Source organism: Tyto alba, unplaced genomic scaffold (genome assembly GCF_018691265.1).
Source record: "Tyto alba isolate M040663 unplaced genomic scaffold, T.alba_DEE_v4.0 Super-Scaffold_45, whole genome shotgun sequence".
NCBI classification, from domain to species: domain Eukaryota; kingdom Metazoa; phylum Chordata; class Aves; order Strigiformes; family Tytonidae; genus Tyto; species Tyto alba.
Genome location: NW_024881321.1, coordinates 14,903,972 through 14,924,464, shown reverse-complemented (window position 1 = coordinate 14,924,464; position 20,493 = coordinate 14,903,972). Strand labels below are relative to the sequence as shown.

The following is a 20,493-nucleotide window of genomic DNA, read 5'->3' as shown; positions in this document are numbered from 1 at the left end:
GGATTCAACCCATTGTTCTGAACCAGCTAAATATGTAATGTTAACGTATTCATAATGTCCTAAGAGGTACGCTTAAAGTTACAGTGAATACTTGCCTATAATGTGATTGCCATGAAACTGGTATGTGCAGGAATTAATATCTAAAAGACTAAGTTCAAGAATCATAAGTGGAAATAAAATATGGGAAGTTAGGGAGTTGTAGGATAAAATATCACAGAATATCTTTGATGTTGATGACAAAAATATCAAATGGCATTACATATTTGCACAAATATCTATTTCTATATTTAACTGAAAGAGAATGATCCACCCTGCTTCTTAGACTCAGCCTGATTTTCCACTTCCATGCTTACTGCTCTATAATCCAACACATCAGGAAAAGGGAAGGAAGAAAATAGGATTATCTGGGAAAAAAACAGGGATTGCTCTGTAATTTTTAAGAAGCATAGTAAGGAGAAATGCTAATAGAGGAAAAGATTGTAGAGAAACTGAAGTAACAGTCAAAAAGCTTGTAATTTACATAACAAAGGGAATAGGTAAAATCAGAGCTAACAAATCAAAACTAAGATAGGACTTTCTATTTTTTTGTTCAAAACTGAAGATGTGATTACCCTCTTTTTGATCCATAAATAATAATAGTACATAAATACATAACAATTCAAATATATGATACCTGTGTGTATATATATGTATATATGTCCATATATATCATATGTATCATGACATACTTATGTGTACACACACATATCTGGTTGGTCTAAACTTCTTGCATCTTTTTTCTGTGGACATTGTGATTTATAGCACTATCAGTGCTTTGATCCATAATACAGACCTAGTAGCATTTTTCAGCTTGTAAGTTATAAACTACCCTTGACTTCATTGCAAAATAAATGAAATCAGTTTACCTGCACTTAGAAGCATTCATTTATTTCCAAATTTGTGCACCTGTGGAAAAGCTGAGGGTCCTTTCCTTGCATTGTCACCCGTTATAATGTATGCAATGTCCAAGTGTGAAGAAGTTTAACTGATAGCTGAATTTCAAATGCAGCTGCATAATTAAGCCATTACATTGCTGAAACTGATAATAATAGGAAGGTTTGAATGTTTATTGAATACTTTATTTCTCTTACTAATTATACTTCCCATAGAAGACCACTTTTGAAATAATACAAAAGCTTAAAGTCAGTGCTTTTATTAATTTAAATTTTCTCCTCTGCACTTTAAGTAAAAGACACTGAATAAAGTATTTTTTCCTAAATTATTACATACAGTTAACTTTTTATTGATGTAAATTTGCATATTTCCATGTATATGCAACTTAATTGTTGGATATTTAGATGCTCTGAGCAAAAGACCGTGATGTCTGTTCAAATCAAGCTTAAATCAACAGATCTGCAAGTTCAATGTGTTCCATACATATCAAATATGCAGTATATTCTGCTCATGTAGGAAAACTGAGATACTTTTGGATCCTGACATATTGGTAGTTGTAAACAATACTTTCAGCCATGAAGAACACATTCGTATATTGTATATGTGCTTCATGAGTATGAAGAAAAATGTCCACTGCTTTGTTATTTGTGTGACACGAAGAAACAGTTTCCACCTTTAAACTCTCCCTTCTCCATTTACATTTTTGTACAAACATTTATTCGTTAGCATTAATTTAACAGTATGAGTGGAATGGAAAATGAAACAGCTCAAGGAGAAAGACTCATGTCCCAGAAAGGTTATTTGAGTCGTGATCTTGTTGGAAATATCTTGCTTTTCTGCAATGGTAAATCTTTCTGGGTACATCAGCATCTCACAAGGTGGTACTATGCTGGAGATGTGTGTTCTCCCTCTCTATGTGGTGACTTCTGTGCACAGTAGAAAAAAAACAAAAACAAAAACAAAAACAAACAAACAAACAAACAAACAAAAAAAAAAACAACAACAAAAAAAATAAACACAAAACCCAGAAAACCCCAAACCTATAATCATGTAGGCATTAAATAGAGTGAAATAGTTCTTCAACAGACCACCTTACCAGAGCACAGCAATGCCCTGACATAGCTGCATTGTTTACCCTTTCAGAAGCATCTGTTTAGAGATTAGTTTGAGAATCTTTCTTTTATGCAATATTGACTAGCACCATGTACCTTTATGTAGTTAAATTATTGTTATTTTTTAATGTTGAAATCTCAGGGGAAATATGTCATTCTAGCTGCTTTCACTGTTTGTTGACAGAAGATCTGAGCCTTTTAAAGTATTTTCTCTGTAATACTGATTTGCATGTATATTAGATTTTTGCTTTGGATTTTTCCCCTAATCAGTGGGAACATTACAGGGATATTTTTTTCCGAATTATTAAGTACCTTGTCGTTGTACTTTGCACCCTTAGTAAGTAGTAGATCATGACCCAATTCACTAAAGAGCTACAATTCATAATGGCAACACTTATAATAATTTCTGAGTCATGTTCTCAGGATAATAGTGTGGCAGAGTTGAGAACCTGGTGTCTCATCTAAAAATCCGAATGTAAATAAAGAGGTGGCAGGCAGATCTTTACTTCTATAAATTTGCATTATATTAACATGTCAATATAATAGCTTCTGGCCCAAGAGGGCAGGGGTGTTTTTATAATTCTTTTACTCAGCCTTGATACCTGCTTGTGAATAAACATAGGAAGAGGTATTTTCAACAATGTGTCACTGAATATTCAGTAAAGAAGGTACGTCAGGTCTAATTTTCCAATTTATCACATACTAAATTCCCAGCTTGGCTTATGGCAGTCCTACATGTAGCATCCAAAGACTGATACTTGTATTTCACACACAGTTAACATTATGGTTGTGAAAATTAAATATGAGGTTTCATTAATTGATGCATAATTTAAAACAACCACTTTACCATCATTATTTTAATGACTTTAGTGACTTTACCATCATTACGTTCCTTTATGTTGACACCAGTAATATAGAAGAAAAGAGGTTTAAGACTTAAAGAGGGCAAGAACAAGAGTAAGGAAAAGCAGCAATATTAGTTACAATAAATACAGAATTGTCTAAGTATGCTTCTGTGGATGTGGGTGAGAAAGGAGATTGTTAGAAATTTACAGCTACCTGGAAACTAAATAAACGCAGAGCTTAAAATGGTGGAGTAAAGTCTGGGTGTTACTTATCCAAGTTTCATACCTGGATAACAAGACTGATTTGTTTCCTCTCCTTCACTGTCATGATACAGGATATGTCTGCCCAATTATTAAATGGTAATTTCCTTATTTAAAAAATTAGTTGCTGGATACAAGTTTATCCTTCCCTGTTAAAATTCTGTGTCTCTACACATATCAAAATGCAGAGACTACAATAAATCTATCACCATAGATATTTTTTTCTTCACCATTTTCTATTCAAAAGTGTCAGTATGAAGCTATATTTCCTGCTATTTTACAAAAACTGACACTTTTAAAAATTTCACTGTGCAAAATTAGGTCTATCATTCAGATAAGGAAAGGCAGAGTTCAAAATATGATAGTCAGTATTCCATTATTTTGCAACATCACAGAAAAACAATTTAAAAATCCCATTCCAATCTCCAAGTATAAATAATTGAAACTGTAGAGATCTCAGGCCCTAATTGGACATAATAATTTTTTTGCTACATAGCTTTGTGAAGGTAATAAAAAGGAAAATGCCTGCCATTGCACACTGGACAATATTCATTTTTAGATCTCATTTAGCTAAAAAAATAACACTGCTTTCATAAATTCCTAAGTCTTAATGCTTAGGAGAGTTATTTTCAAGGTAGAAAAAAACCTGATCTTCCCAGTATATAATAACATGGTACTGCAACTTACTATCCTTCTTCCTTGTATTATTTTTTTTTTTGTCTGTACATTCAATTTTACTGCAAAATTTATTTTAGCATTTTCAAACATTTTTTTAGTTCAAGAATCTGCAAGTTTCAGATTTTACTGATGAACAGCATCAGTATGATGTTGAGACAATTTAGCTAGGGCACTTTTTAATCAAGAACGAACATATTCCCTAAAAGCATCTTTAATACAGGAGATAGAGTTTAATAGATACTGACTTCTGTATGACTGAATAAATAACCATTGAGTTATTAAACTAGTCTCATCTGTCCAGTAACTATCAGAAATAGCAAAGCCAAACTGTTCAGGATATCATGAAAATTAAAGTAACTAATCTAAAGATGGATAAGATGCGTTAGTCCCTCAGTGCAATATTTATTATTTTCTACAAAATAAAAATAATGTAAGATCTGATTCCACCCATTTCCAGTTTCTTTATTCAGATAAATAACAACTTTTATTATTTTCAATGTAATTCTTTTAAAATAAAAGCCTCCCTTTCTGGATGTATGATTGCTTTTCTCACCAAAAAACAACAGAACACTAACTAGTATCATGTGGAACATTAAGTCCAAGAGGATTTCTTCTTTCTTTCGTGCCTTAATCTGGTTTTGTTGAATTGTTGAAGATGAGGTGCAGGAAGAAAAATGGTGAGGGGCCTTGTGTCCTTTCTCTTCTCTTAGCAAATGGTCCTGAAAGAACTAACAATATTATTCTTGTGTGCCTATTTTAATAAAAACATTATCTAAATTCTGAGTGTAAATATAGATGGATGTTTATTATCTAGTGGGCATAGAACACAGAAAACAACAAAATTATGTACTCTGATGTTAGTTTAGTTCAGGATACTTATAGTGAACATGAAAACCTGTTTCATGAAGTCAACATGAACTCTGATCTTCTAACAAACTATTCACTGTCTTTAACTACAAAATGATGAAAAATCTTACCTCGAGAAACCGTGCAGAAATTGGCTGCACCATTTAGAGAAACAAACAAAAAAAAACCAAAACAACATAACAGTATATAGAGATTGGTACATTTGCTCTTTAAGGAGGAAGAATTCTGCAGTGTACTAATAGGTTTGGAACGCTGACATTTCAACACAGACTATTTAAAATGATTTTGATTATTTTTCTATTAAAACAAGTGACCTGGCACATTCAGGAAAGAAAATAGTCTTGTTTCATCAATTTTACTGGAAAATATTTTGCTTTGTGATCTTGGTAGAATGTATGCCTTAAGATTTTGATTGTAGTATTTCCATTTGAGGTTATCATGGTCTGTTCAGTAACTTCAGTACAGGATTTGATACAGAGGTGAGATGTACTGCACTCCATTCTGTGTGATGGCAAGGATGAAAACAACATCTTTGGGACTGCCCTGTAATCCATATGTGTGATATAAAAATCACAAAGAAGTTTTGGCATCTAAGCTCTGAAAGCAAATCATATGAACTAGTAATGCTTGATATTGAATTCCTTATATATGACAATCTGCTGTGTAATTCTTCATATATGACACAGTCTGCTGTAATGTAAAGAGTGTATTTGTTTGCTTGGGATGTGGTTATTACCTCATCATTACTACTCATAATTTTTTGAAACATGTTGCAAGCACTGCCTAATAGTTAAATACTTCTGCATTGCTTAGAACTTTTCTGACTTGACTTCTTAGAAAACAGTGTAAGAATCAGGTTCATAGATAGGTGGGTCTGAGCTCAGGTAATAGAGGCAGCCAACAGATGCTAACAGTTTGTGCAGCAGCTTTCACAAAAGGGGTCCAGAAACTCTACTGAGGGCAGTATATGTGGGCTCTGCAATGATGGCTCCAGGGAATACAGCCCTGGAGAAAAGAGGGATCCAGAAGAGCTGATAGATTTTTCAAGGATCAATTCCTTTAAGCTCAAAAAATTTCTATCCTGATGTACAGGAGATCAAGCAAAGCCAGTAGAAGGCCTACGTGGATGGGTTGAGAGCTCCTGATTAAACTCAAACTAAAAAGGGAAGCATGCAGGATGTGGAAAATGGAAAAATGACCCAGGAGAAATACAGAGGTACTGTCTGAGTTTGTAAGGATCAGGTGAGGAAATCCAAATCTCATTTTGAGTTGAATCTGATGAGTAATTTGAAGGACAACAAGAAAGTCTTCCTCAGCTCTTTCAACAGTAAAAGGAATAGTAGTGAAAATGTGGGCTCGATGCTGACTGGAGTGGGGGGACCAAGTGAGAAAGACCACAAAAAAGGCTGAGGTACTAAATGCCTTCTTTAACTCAGTCTTTAAGACTGAGTCAGGAGTCTCAGGTCCTTGAAACCAGAGGGGGAAGTCTGGGACAAGGAAGAATTACCCTCGGTGGGAGAGGATCAAGTTAAGGAACATTTAAGCAAGCTGGGCATGTACAAGTCTATGGAACCTGACAACATGCACCCACAAAGGTTGAGAGAGCTGGCTGATGTAATTGTTAGGCTATTCTGAATTATCTTTTAGAGCTCATGGTTATCAGGAGAGGTTCCTGAGGACTAGAAGAAAGCAAATACCACTTGTATATTCAAAAAGGAAAAAAAAGAATCTGGAAAGGTACAGATCAGTCAGCCTCACCATGATGCCTGAGAATGGGATGGGGCAAATACTACTGGAACAGTTTTGGTCTGTATTAAGAAGTTGACTGGGAAGATTCAATGTGAATTTACAAAAGAAAAATCATTCCTAACCAACCTGACTAGCTGAACTTCCAGGGTCAAAGAGCTGTAATCAACAGTGTGGAATCCACCTGGAAGCCACTAGTGATATTTCATGGCGGTCATCTTCATGAATGACCTAGATGATGGGACAAAGCACACTCTCAGCAAGTTAGCAGATGACAAAACCGGTGAGGAGTGGTTGATGGTTATGCTGCCATCAGAGAAAACTCAACAGGCTGAGAAATGAGCTGGTAAAAATCTAATGAGGTTCAACAAAGGTCCTGCCACTGGAGAGGAATAACCCCCATGTGCCAGTACAGTCTGGAGACTGATTGGCAGGAAAGCATTCTTCAGAGAAGGCCCTGGGGGCCCCAGTGGACAACAAGTTGGACAAGCGCCAGTAATGTGTTCTTGCAGAAAAGGTGGCCAACAGTATTTTGTGTTGCATTAGGAAGAGTGTTGCCAGCAGGGTGGGGCAGATGGTCTTTCCCCACTACTCAGCCCTGGTGAGACACATTTGGAGCACTGCACCTAGTTCTTGGATCTCCACTACAAAAAAGAGATTGTCTGACTGGAGTGAATCCAGTAAAGGGCCACAAAAATGGTTAAGGGACTGGAGGATGCTCCACACACAAGGAAAATCTGAGAGAGCTGAGACTGTTTAACCTGGAGTAGAGAAGGATCAGTGGAATCTTATCAATCTGTATGTATACCTGATGGGAGGAAGTGAAGAAAATGGATCCATGGTATCCTCAGTGATATTGAGTGAAAGACAGACTGATATACAGGAAATATCATCTAAATGTTAAGAAAACCCCTTTTTTTCCTGCGAAAGTGGTACACTGGCACAGATTTCCCAGAGAGGCTGTGGAGTTTTTATCCCAGGTGTTATTTAAAAGCCATCTAGATGTGGTCCTGAGCAACTGGCTCTAGGTGGCCCTGCTTTGAGCTGTAGGATTGGTTAGACAATCTTCAGAGGTGCCTGCCAACCTCAGCCACTCTGTGACAGATCTACTGTAAGTGATTCTGGGAGTCTGAAACTACAATAGGACAATAGGAACAGAATTACAGCTCATTGAACACCTTGTTTCTCAGGTTTCAATCAGTTTTATTTTAAGCCTGACACAAGATCAGATGACAATAATGCACAGAACATTGCCAGATTTTTTTTTTTTTTTTGTCAGTTTTAACACTGTATTTAAATAACTTCAGCCCTTGCTTGTTGAAGATAATTAGTTAACACATTTTATAAATACTTAGTGGTTGTAACACATCCTTATCAGCCATTCTTAAATAACTATTCCATTTCTAAGTACACTGTTGAATCTACAGTCAATTGGTGGTGATGCAATGAACCAATTTGTTTTCTTAAATAAATGTCATCAGTAACATCAGGACTTCCATTTCTGCATTGCTTCATTTCACTGTTACAGTTTTATTTAAGCAGTTCTATACTTAGACTAAAAAGTCTCATCTCATTTAGAAGATTTTAAAATGTATTTATTTATAATTTGCATTTTGGTATACTTTCTATAAAGTATTAAACAGAAAACCAAAAACATATGTCTCACTACATCTATGAAGCTGGCTTTGTAAAATTTGAGGGGCTTGCTGGTCTCATTTCATCATTTTAAATCAAAACGGATTCATAAATTTAAACAAAACTTAGATGTTGTTTTTTTCAGTACTACATTTTCATTCTCCCAGAATGAATTTTGAATCTTGTCAAGTAATGTATCGTTATCCAAAAAAATGTGTAGAAAAGTCCCTTAGCTGATATGGATGAGACAAAGATGACAGAAGGAAGGTGAAATAAAAGGAGTGGAGAGGATGATTGTGGTAACAGAACAGGCAGAGAGATTCAGAGAGAAAATACAGATTTCTTTTAGCAGCCATTAATGGTATTTTCATTTTAAGTGCACTCTCTGTTTAAGGCTAAATTAGTATCATCTTAGTATTCCCATATGATATTTGTGCTGAAAAATAACCTGAAAGTCATTGATAGTAAACAGGTTGCTGTTGCACATAAAAGAAAGGAAAATTGGTCTAGTTAGTCCAATCTTTCACATTGTAACTGCCTAATCTGGAGATGTTTTACTTTCTTAACCAGAAAACTGAGCATATTAAGGGATTATAGTCAATATTTCTCCTACTTCCTGTCATCATCATGCCAGGCAATAGACTGAATGTCTCTTTCTGCAGTCTTCCTTTTAGGAGACATCATCAGCAAAATAGAATCAACATCATCAACTTCACTTTCAGAAAGCGTGAAAGTCTAGCAGACTGTTGTGTCCTAATAAGACAATATACAGTTCTTTGAGTAAGAAGTAGTGAAGACATTAATGATGTTTGTTTCATAACATGACTTACAAAAAATACATATTTTTCTGGTTTTGTAAATCTAGCCTCCTATGTCTCCACTTTTCAACATCTGTGTGATTAATGTTTTCATACTGTTTTTAATAATTGTAAAACAAAAACCCCAAAACTGTATAGTGTGAGTACCTAGAAAAAGAAGAGAAAAAAACCCCAACATTTCTATAAAAATAAGTTACTGACTGATGGGAATTTGTCTGTTTATATTAGCCTTGGGTTTTTGCTTTGGGCTTGTTCTGTTTGGCTGCCTTTTCTGTCACACAGACATAGATGTCTTAAATATGTACATACTGTGGATTGACCCTGGCTGGTTGCCAGGTGCCTACCAAAGTCTCTCTATCACTCCCCCTCCTCAGCTGGACAGGGAAGAGAAAATATAATGAAAGGCTTGTGGGTCGAGATAAGGACAGGGAGAGGTCATTCAGCAGTTATCAACACAGACAAACAGACTCAACTTGGAAAAATTAGTTTAATTCATTACTAATCAAATCAGAGCAGAATAATGAGAAATAAAGCCAAATCTTAAACACTTTTCCCCCACCCCTCCCTTCTTCCTGAATTTAACTTTACTCCTGATTTCTTTACATTCTCCCCCCAAGGAGTGCAGGGGGACAGGGAAGAGGGTTTATGGCCAGTTCATAACACATTATCCCTGCCACTCCTTCCTCCTCAGGGGGAGGATTCCTTATACATTTCCCCTGCTGTAGTGTGGGGTCCCTCCCACAGGAGACAGTCCTTCACAAACTTCTTCTACATGAATCCTTCCCACAGGCTGCAGTTCTTCACAAACTGCTCCAGTGTGGGTCCCTCCTGTGGGGTGCAGTCCTTCAGGAACAGACTTCCCCAGTGGGGGTCCCCTGTGGGGTCACAATTGCTGTCATCAAACCTGCTCCAGCGTGGGCTCCTCTCTCCATGGGGCCACAGGTCCTGCCAGAAGCCTGGTCCAGGGCTTCCCACAGGGTCACAGCCTCCTTCAGGCATCCGCTTGTGCCAGCATGGGGTCCTCCATGGGCTACAGGTGGATATTGGCTCCACAGTTAACCTCCACAGACTGCAGGAGGGCTGCCTGCCTCACCATGGTCATCATCATGGGCTGCAGGGGAATCTCTGCTCTGGTGCCTGGAGCACCTCCTCCCCCTCCTTCATCACTGACCTTGGTGTCTGCAGAGTTGTTTCTCTCACATATGCTCACTCCTCTCTTTGGCTGCAGTTGTGCTGTTTTTAACCACTTCTTAAATACGTTGTCCCAGAGGTGCTACTACTGTTGGTGATGGGCTCAGCCTTGGACAGTGACAGGTCTGTCATGGAGCCAGCTGTCATTGGCTCTGTCGGACATGGGGGTAGCTTCTAGCAGCTTCTCACAAAAGCCACCCCCTGTAGCTCTCCCCCAACATTTCCATGAAAACCCAATGCAGTATGAAATTATTTTTGTTCCAATTCTAAAACTATATATATATCATTATGTATTGCTATTAACAAATATTGAATATCATTTTAATAGTGAAGAGGGAATGAAAGATTTTTATTGACATTGCACCACAGAAGTAATAGCCTTTATCAATTTGATTTCATTTGATTAAAACAAATATTATTATTTCATAAAGTTATTATTGCTGTGGTTGAAGACATATATTTTATACATTGGTTGTTTAAAGGAATGAAGGCATGTATTAGGGAATAACACTTTTCTTGAACACTCAACCTTACTTTTGTAAATTCTAATTATACCTGTATATGCCTATCCCATTGATAACTGAAATCTGTATACATTCAGCAGACTTTGCAAGAGCTCTGCAGTAGCAATGACCTGAGAAGGCAATACTTTGAGAGTGATAATTCAAAATTTGCTTGATCAAAAGGAACTATTCAAATAAAAGCATCTTAAAATAAAAAGTAATGGAAAATTTTTTGAAAACATGATTTTGGCTGCTCCCAGAATGTCGCAGTGTCTAATCTTGAGTACTTAATTTACGAGTATTGTAAGGTGCATATTTATTTATATGACTCACATAAAGATGTCTAGGACTTAAGTAAAATTTTTTCTTTGGAAGCATTAGAGCTGCCTCTAAGAGTCTCTAAGTTCTTCTGTATCAGTAACTAAGTTAGTTACCTGAACTGTGGGATATCTAGATTCTAAAGATTGACCTAGTCAGGAAATGACTACACTGAAAATGTGATATCCACCGTTTCAGAGTAGCCATGAATCTCTGGGATAGATGTCCTCAGATCCTTCTGCAGGAGCTATTCTTATTATAGGTCATATTAATACAAAAACAAATAAAGGAAAAGTAAGAGGAAGGATAAGGCACTGAAAATTGTGATAACTGAGTGCCATATCCCACTCCTTGAATACTTTTAATTTTTAATTTCAAATAATACAGATCTATGGAAGCAAGAAAAAGGAAGAGCAGTCTTCCTAGTCTGGTAAGTAAGGCCCTCCATTGCAAGCAGAGTGCAGCAATGTAATATTATTATTAATCTTGTGTTAGTCTTATACTTTGTATTAGTAAACTTCATATTATTCTATTATTCTAATATTGTGTTCATCTAGTTTGGGATTAACTTTTTAATGGCTTTTTTCAGCCCAAAGATCTTTAAATAATCTGAGAAAAATATCAGAGTTGTAGAGAAGTGTTTAATGATGTGGTATAAATGTGACAAAGTTATGCTGGCAATGAGAACACTGAACCCACCAAAATCATCTTTGGAGGACTGACAGAGCAAGTATGGCATAAACCTATCCATCTGTAATAGACAAATGTTTCTGGATAAAACTATTCTCAAAATAACATCCATTTTTTTCTGCAGAGGAAACTATTTGGTTTTCCTTGGCTTTCTGGAAAGAGGTATGATTGGGACACCAAGAATGTGTATTCAACTGATTTGCTCTTACTTGACAGTGCTCTTTGATAGACTGGACCACCAAAAGGTGTTTTATATATCATAATAGAGTGATGAATTTTCAGGTGACTTTGTATCCCCCCTACACCATAATACCTCTGCTGTCTAAGCTGTGTTAAGCAATGGATGAAGAGTGGTTTATCAGCCAACTGGAGTGGGAAAGGGCATGCATGAATGAAGAGTAGAAGAGAAACTGTGGATTTACTGTTAAACAAGAAAGAAACGAGCATGTTATGCAATTAGATTCACTATAGAGGCCTAACTTTTTTCCACAAAGATGTCTGTCTCACAAAGCATCTCGCTTTCTATGTCATGATATATTAAATTATGTGCTAAATCTTACATTTCTGTCATTTCAACCTGTCACCACTAGACCCCTTGTAATTACCAGTTTGACAGGTTTGTCTAACCCAGCCTTCAGCTGTTAACTGAGAAGATAGATGCAGTTCATAACAAATACTGAAAGAGACGGTCTATACCAGAGTCAAAGAGACTGTCATATCCATGCCCAAATTTAGCAAATTTATACAAACTTATAGATTTTATGGCCTGAAGTTACTGCTGCGATCATGTAGACTGACTTTCTGCAAAAGGAACACAAAATTTCTCCCCATCACTTCTGCCCGGAGGACATGCCATCTCAGGGAGTTTGATCATGTCTGTCTAAAAATGTATCAGTGTAGATATGGAAACTTCAAGCAACACAGCAAGTAGCACATTCCTGAATTCATAATTCCAATAAATCCCTACCACTGTTGGTTAAAATACAGTATATTATTCTTAGGCTTAATTTAACAGGTTACTGATTCCAGTCATTAGATCGTCCTACAGCTATTACTATACTTACTACTATACAGTCATTAGTATTAGTTGTATTAGTATACAGTCATTAGATTCCTCCTACAGTTAAACTATTAATCATACGATCTTTTCTTTATACAGGTACATATACACTATGATTGAATTAACTCTTGGAACAAGTATCTTGATAAACCCTACATCTCTTATGGAATTTCCAGCAGGTTTTCCAGATTTTTAATAGTTCTTTTGTAATTCCTTCATACTATTTACAATCTTTACAGGTACAACATTTGCATCCATTAGTTTTCATGGGTGTATCATTACAGGAACTCAATACCAGCTGTGACTACAGGTTTCTCAATCTGTTGCATTTATGCTTCTCATATATCTACAAATATCAAAATCAATTTTTTTTTTAAAAAAAGGAGACAAAATTCTTAAAATAGACAAAACACTACTTTCATGGAATGCAGCACCTTGTTTGTTTTTTTTAATTTACTTATTAGAGAAGTGGACTTTGAACATTATTATATTGAATTTACATAGTCCAAAATGAAGATATGCCCTCACATATCCAGTCATAACTATACTAAAACAGAATGAAAGTCAAAATTGCAGAATGTATTTGTCCAGTATTTTAAAACATAGTGGGCCAGCTCTTAAGGACCAAATGTAACGATATCAATGCATTTAGTGTTCTGTAAAGAAATGTGTAAAGTCATAGCAATTTAACATGCGCTAGTAGTCAGAAGCATGGAAGATTACTTTTGTACAGAAGCATTTCTGTCTTTGTCCTGTATGGAAAGAATAATTTTCCTATAGCTTTACCAATAAATTTTCCTATTATAGAAGCAATGCAAGCAGAATCAAACAGGCAATCTTGTACTGAATCCCTTAAAGTTCTCCAAGTAATATAAACTTCCAGAATTCTTCATTGGTGTAGCTGTAACTGTATTCACACTTTTTGGCAAATTAACATGACATGAATCTCACACCAAACCAACATTTTTATTTTGACAGTTTTCTAACTGTAACATTTCCCTGTGTCAATGTAAGATTAATTTATGTGGAAACGGAATTGAACATCATGATAGCAAAATATGTAGATGTTATTCAGTAAGGTCAGACAAGTTCAGAGAACAGTCTGATGAACTTTAAAAGCCAGATGAATTCACAACACAGCAGCAAGTGGTAAATGTAAAAGACATTTGTGAAAAAATCTGAAGGAATTGGGCATCTCACAGGGTTCTACATGCATTGTATAAACCCAGTAAAGCTCTTATTATAGAGAAGCCAGTGAAGACTATTTTCTGTATAAAGCTCAGTTAAAGAGTATGACAGGAAATTCAGAGAGAAAATCCATTATATTAATACAATGAGCTAATAATTTTCCATTGTCATTAAAAAAAAAAAAGGGATAAAAATTCAAAAAAGCAGGAAGAACAGTATTTTGAATAAAATGAAAGAAAATTTTCTGCAAGTGACTGAAATAATTGGGGTATCTTAAATTACAGCAGGAAAAAAGATGAGAATAATACTCAAATATGAAAGGACATGACAAAAAGTATGAAACAGTGAATGAGATAAAAAAATAAATAAGGGCAACTCCTGTCTTAATGAAAGCACAAATAAGCTATACAAGGAAGTAAAAAGTGGAAATTTTAAAACTGATAATATATGTTTTGACATGCATCATAGTTTCACTGTGAAATTCATTGCATAATAATACAACTCTGTGTTAAGGGGAGAGAGGGTTTGTGTGTTTATCTAGACACCAATTATATATGTGTGTATGTGTGTAGAAATATTCACACACTCAAACTTTATTTGAATACGATTAATTTTTTATCCCAACAAGAATCTGATTTTCTATTTAACTTTGGATTGTGAAGACTATATACATGAAAAGCTAGAGTACACTGTTGTTATAACAAGTTACAGCAAATAGTTTTTTGACAACGTAAACCTGTTCAGGATTTAAGAATATTTGTAACTATTAGATATGAGGGTAAAAAAAAACCCAAAAGCATCACAACTACAGCATATAACCTTCTGATTTTCTATACAAACACTGACATATCTTCCCACATTTGCTACTGGCTGTGTTTTGAGATAAGATATCAAGCTATACAGATCACGAGTTCAATTTAATATCCACTTTAATACTGTGGAAAAAATATAGCAGAAAAATGTGATTAAGTAAAAAGCATTTATAAGCAAGACTTTTCATACCAGAAGAAATTGGAGAACAAGTTCACAAAAGGTTCTACAGGAAAAGACAAGGCTCAGACTTTATAAGAAGAAAAATTCTTAAAGTCTATTTTTTCAGTCTAAAAAAAACCAAAACCAAACCAAAACAAAACCAATACTCAAAGTGCAAGAACACATTCAGTGAACCCTGAGATGACACTTAATCAAACTCATTGGTAAATACGGTTTTAAAGACAAATTAAGCTTTGAACGAATGACTTCTCTGAAAAAGAACAAAACACTGTTCTACACAGAAAATGGAAAATTTACATTGTTTTAAACGAAAGATAGACTCTTCTGCAAGAAAAAACTAAACCCATTCTCAGAAACTTTAATAATCTACTGTTCTCTGACTTTTTGATGAGTTCAAATAATGTGAAATGGAGTGGAAAAAAAAAGACACTGATTTAGGATTGGATTTAGCCTGAGGTTTTTCAGAACAATGCTCATTTGGGATCATGGATTCATAGAATGGATTTACTGAGCTCACTGTACTGTAAAAAATGGTGCTTAGCTATAACTTATCTTCCAGAGCCTTCTAGGCTTAACTGAAGATACTGTGAGATAGAGAATTCATCGGTTCCTTTGAATGGGTGATTAAAAGCCCTCATAGTTAAAAATTTGTTACTTAATTAAATTTTTCCTATTTGAACTTCCATGCTTTACATTTTCTTTTGATTTTCTTCAATAGATAAAAAAAGAATCTTTATATATCCAACATTATTTTCCTGTGAAGGTATCAATTCTTGTTATTTCTTGTTTTGATAAGGTAAACTTATGAGGCAAGTTAAGTTTCTCAATGTAAGTTACTTGCTCAAGCCTTTTAATATGTTGCTTTTTTGGTTTGGTTTGTTTTTTTTTTTTCCCCATGCCAGTCGACTAAGCTTCCCATTAGTGAAAAAATGTGTATTTTCCTCTACAAAATCGACAAAATTTCTGAAATATTTTTTGATTCAATCGGAATCAGGCTTCTTTTCCTTCCTTGTGGAACCCTGGTAGAAACAATTCCAATCAGAGAAATTCCCCTTAGGTGGACAGTAATTTGAGATCTATCAAGTATTCAGTCCATAATTTATTTATCATGTGGTTAACTTGTATATGAAAGAGCTAATTCATGATCAGAATTTTATGAGATACTAAGTTAAACAGTATACAGAAATCTAAGACTACCACAATATTGAGAGGTTATTCTATGAAGCAAACAATTCTCAATGAATGAAATTAGGTTTGTTTGACAAGATCTACTTTTTGTAAAGCCATGTAGAGTGGCATTAATTTCATTCCTGTTTGTTAATCCTTATCAAATCTCAAACTGTTTCCATTTTCACTTTGAATATGCAAGTTCATTTGTTAGCTGTGTTTTGGGATTTTTTTTTTTTTTACTATTGATAGAGAAAGTATACTTTTACCTTCTCTCACTCTCTCCTCCATTTTAGGAGTTACAGTGCTTGAAGGGCCTATTTATGCAGTGGGAGGACATGATGGTTGGAGTTATTTGAATACAGTTGAGAGGTGGGACCCTCAAAGTCAGCAGTGGACCTTTGTGGCAAGTATGTCAATTGCCAGAAGCACTGTTGGAGTAGCAGCATTAAATGGCAAGTGAGTAGGGTATTATTACATGGTTGAAACATACTTCTTAAGAGGGACGAATAACTGTGACACACAGTAGTAAATAACTCCTAGCATATTGTAATAGAGGGTGTCATCTAAAGTAAATGTAGACACCATTGTACACACTCTCCTATATCTCACGACGCTTACATTTATTTGAAAAAAGTAATTTATATATATTTTCTATATTATTTTTGTTTAATATGTATATCAAATGCCTAAAAATATAAACCTGAAATTTCAGTGTGTATGGTATAAACCAATTCAGGACAAATTGTCATTTGACTCATCTGACTTTTGTATGTCGTATATGCCAGTTCTAGTTAACCAGCTGAGTTTATCCGTCTGATATATTCATGTACCCAGTGATAAGATTCGTTATATATACATTTTGTACCTTGCTTCAGCCAAACATTGAACCATGAAACCTTCTTTGAAGGCAACTACATTCACACAGCAAGTAAACAGAAATTTGATTCTTGTCAAAACAGACTACATTAAACCTGTAATTCTACTTGTGTTCAGATTCTAAGTTTCTCTTTTATAACTCTTTTTAAAATTTTAACGTGAAATCTATTAAAATTCATTTTATAGTAATGTGATATGCTTATCACTTTTAAAGTACTTGCTTTTAACTAGGTGGCTAAAAAGACTATAGTGTGAACTGTAATAAATTAGAGGTGGGGAAGGAATTCATCACACATAACTTCAAATATTTTTCTGTAGACCTCTACAGCTAAGCCAAGTGTCCTAACCTTGCCTTATGGTCAGTGGAAGAAATATGCACTTTTAGGATATAATTTGTCTTACATATTTTAGACATTTATGTTAGGACAGCATGAATTGTGCTCTGTAAGTGCCCATTTTTCTCTAGTAACTATATAGGAAACCTGAAGGACTGTCTTGGATTCTGGCTTCTATGGTTTTGATATTTAAGTGGGGAAGATGAATCCCACTGTAGACAACTGAACACAAACTAAGGGCTGTCAGTAAAGAATCCCTTGGCAATAGGGGGAGCAATGGAGTAAGGCAAATATTTGGCATGTTATTTTCCTCATACTTTATTGCTACTGAACAGCAAAGAATAAAGGATGAGAAACAGCTGCAGATGTGGAATGGAATGAGTGAAAAAATAATTATTAATTATTAAAGAAATAGTTAATAAAAGCTAAAAGAAAAAGTATAGAGGGAAAAAAAGGACTTATTAAGGCTACTGGGTTTCATAGTAGACTATGCTATCGCATAATTTAACAACCCACTAAATTTTGCCCACCCCATTTCTTCCAGTTACAATTCATTCAGTTTTGATTATGCAGTTGGAAAAACTCCAAGAAATCCTTTATGTTAATTTGTGCTTATCATACCTAAGATACAGGGTTGATATAAGTAGGAGTTGTCAGACTCTTTCTGCTGATTCTAAGAGTCATTGAATACAGAAATCAGACAAGGACCTTAATTTAGCCCACAAACAACAATATTACAAGACCTTTAGGAGATTGTGCACCTTTCTATAGAGCAGCAGGAGGCCTGACAAGGTACCCATAATCCTATCATTATAACAAAATACAGATACTAATTTTCAAAAATTGAATCTCAAATTATTTAAAAATACAGGCTTTAAAAGTGTTAACTAATTTTATGAGTTTGTCATATTACAGTTGTGTCCTATTTTCAGAGTAACTCTGGATTAAATAGGCTCTATCGGATGCCTTCATTATTAATATTATATTATTTAATTTATGGTATCATATACTCAGATGATCTACTTCTCATCCATGACATGAGTTAGTTTTATGTTGTGAAATCATCTGCAAACCACTGAAGCTTAACTGTCATTCCTTTCTCTTACTAAATCACAGTGGCATTCAAATGATCGAGTAGATCAAACGAACAGAGCTGCTTTAATAACCTTGTTATTCTAAAAGAACCTGGTTTCAGTAGTGTATGAGCCATGCAGTAAACAGGCAGAGACAAGATCAAGACAAATAACCCTGCAAATATAGATCTAAAATTATGAAGAGCTGCATATGATTATGTATATATATTCCAGGTATGTTTCTTTTGCACAGCTGAGCATGTATTTAACGCTTTTCAGTTAATAAACACTCAGTTGAATTTTGCACGACCCATATAGAACACTTTTAAATTAAAAGCTATGCTGTGTCTCAGAAAGGTGAAATGAAAGCCTTTGAAAACTGAAAAGCAGTGGTTTCACTGAAGCAAATAGCAAATATACTACTATTATTTTTTTTTTTTTAATCTGAATAGCCGTCTTTAAAAAATATCCCGTATGTCAAGAACTGAAACTTGAAAACATATGTGAGGGCCAAACCTTTCAACTCTCTGGTGCTATTCTTGCTACACTGCTGTTCCACACAACTGACATATGCTGCATTCCCCATCTGAGATTTTTGCTTTGATATAGGCAATTATGGATTTTTTTTATTTAAAAGGAAATTCTAAGGATATTAGAAATGTATGTCTCAATGAGAAAAAAGAGGTTGACTTTAACATTCAGAATAGGAGAAACTATTTTAGTATGAAAGTTCTGAGGAGTATTTTCCTGGTTATTCCTTATGATTCTTTTCTTCTGCACTGAATTAAATAAGTAAATAAATAAAACGTACCAGGATTAGACTATATTTGAAGGGAGAGAATTAAAAACTTTTCTATGTGTTTATCTATCTCCCACACTGCTTAAGACACTTTACATAAGAGGGATATTTTATTATAAATATCTCAGATGTGAGCTGAAATTCTTGAGTAAAGATAGTCTCTTTTGTGTTTTAATGCTGGAAACTATTCCATTTGTCTTCTGTATTTCTGTGGTCTGCTTCATTGGTTTTCCAGTTGAAGTCATTTTAAGCAGAATAGAATTATATGTTTTACCTTAAAATTGCATGAAAACAGTATTTTTTAAAAAAGGCTATAGTGGAAATAAATAAAAATTAAAAACTTTTACATTCTGATCTCCTTAGGCCCTGGGATGATTAAGAAACTTATTAGTTCTTAATGTATTGGACCTTTCTATGTTTACTTATGTTTTTGAAGCTCGTTTCTATAGTCTGTGTAAGAAAATTATCAACTATTTTGCTGCTCAAACAAATGAAAAGCAATACTATATGAATTTGGCACAACAGGACACACAGAAGTTAATATTATTTCACTGAAATACATTTTAAAATTTAAACTGAAAATACTATATTATATCAAAATCTTTCCTAAAACCTGAAAAGGATAATGTCAACATATGTATTATACTCCACTTTGAAAAAAACCCTTAATTATTGAAGCCATAAAATCTTGCTGAAATTATCAGAAATTGAGAAAAATAAATATCTGAAGTACTTTTTTAAAAAAAAACTTTGTCCAGTTTACTGTGTTCTTTTGTATAATTAGGTTGGATTATTACATTTGGAGATCGCAATACTGTTTCACCCATGAGGTCTTCCCCTCCAAGCATGAATATCACCTGCTTGTTACCCTCAGCTTTCCCATAGTAATAGGATACAGTTGTTAATATCCTTCAACCTGGAACACAAACAATATCCCTTTTCTTAAGCAGCTTCCTAAACCCAAGGGCCAGTTAGTACAACTAATAAAAAGGATAATAAATAAACTTTTATTTGTAAAGCTAATAAAAGGTTTCCTAAATAAAAGAAAGACATATAGCAGATTTATTTTGCCAGAATTTCAGTAAAGCAGTTTATCTGGCATTACACTGGAAATTATTAATTAAGATGGAAAATGGATGAATAGTACAGGGATTTCAAGAAGAAAAGAACCATATGTGACTACTAGAATGTCACAAAGTTACTGTTGGAATTCTTTAAAGATCAGACTTGGGATAAAAAGTGTAACAGCAGCAGCATGTTAGTTAAATTATCAGACCATTCAAAGTGACACCAAAGGGAACATTATTATATGGAACATCTTGGACTACTCTACAGAAGTATTTAGATGACCCTAAGAAGCCACACAAATGGGATATTTAGTAGTATACATCTGAATGAGCAA

General features: G+C 34.6%; 1 protein-coding gene across 1 annotated transcript in view; it reads left to right on the top strand.

Moving 5' to 3' along the window:
- The window catches only part of KLHL1 (kelch like family member 1), a 217,956-nt gene that overhangs the window by 176,255 nt on the left and 21,208 nt on the right, over nucleotides 1–20,493 (top strand). Inside the window, exon 8 of the mRNA XM_042806068.1 lies at nucleotides 16,302–16,464. Within this exon, the coding sequence (XP_042662002.1) occupies nucleotides 16,302–16,464 (163 nt within the window). The remainder of the gene's footprint in view (nucleotides 1–16,301; nucleotides 16,465–20,493) is intronic.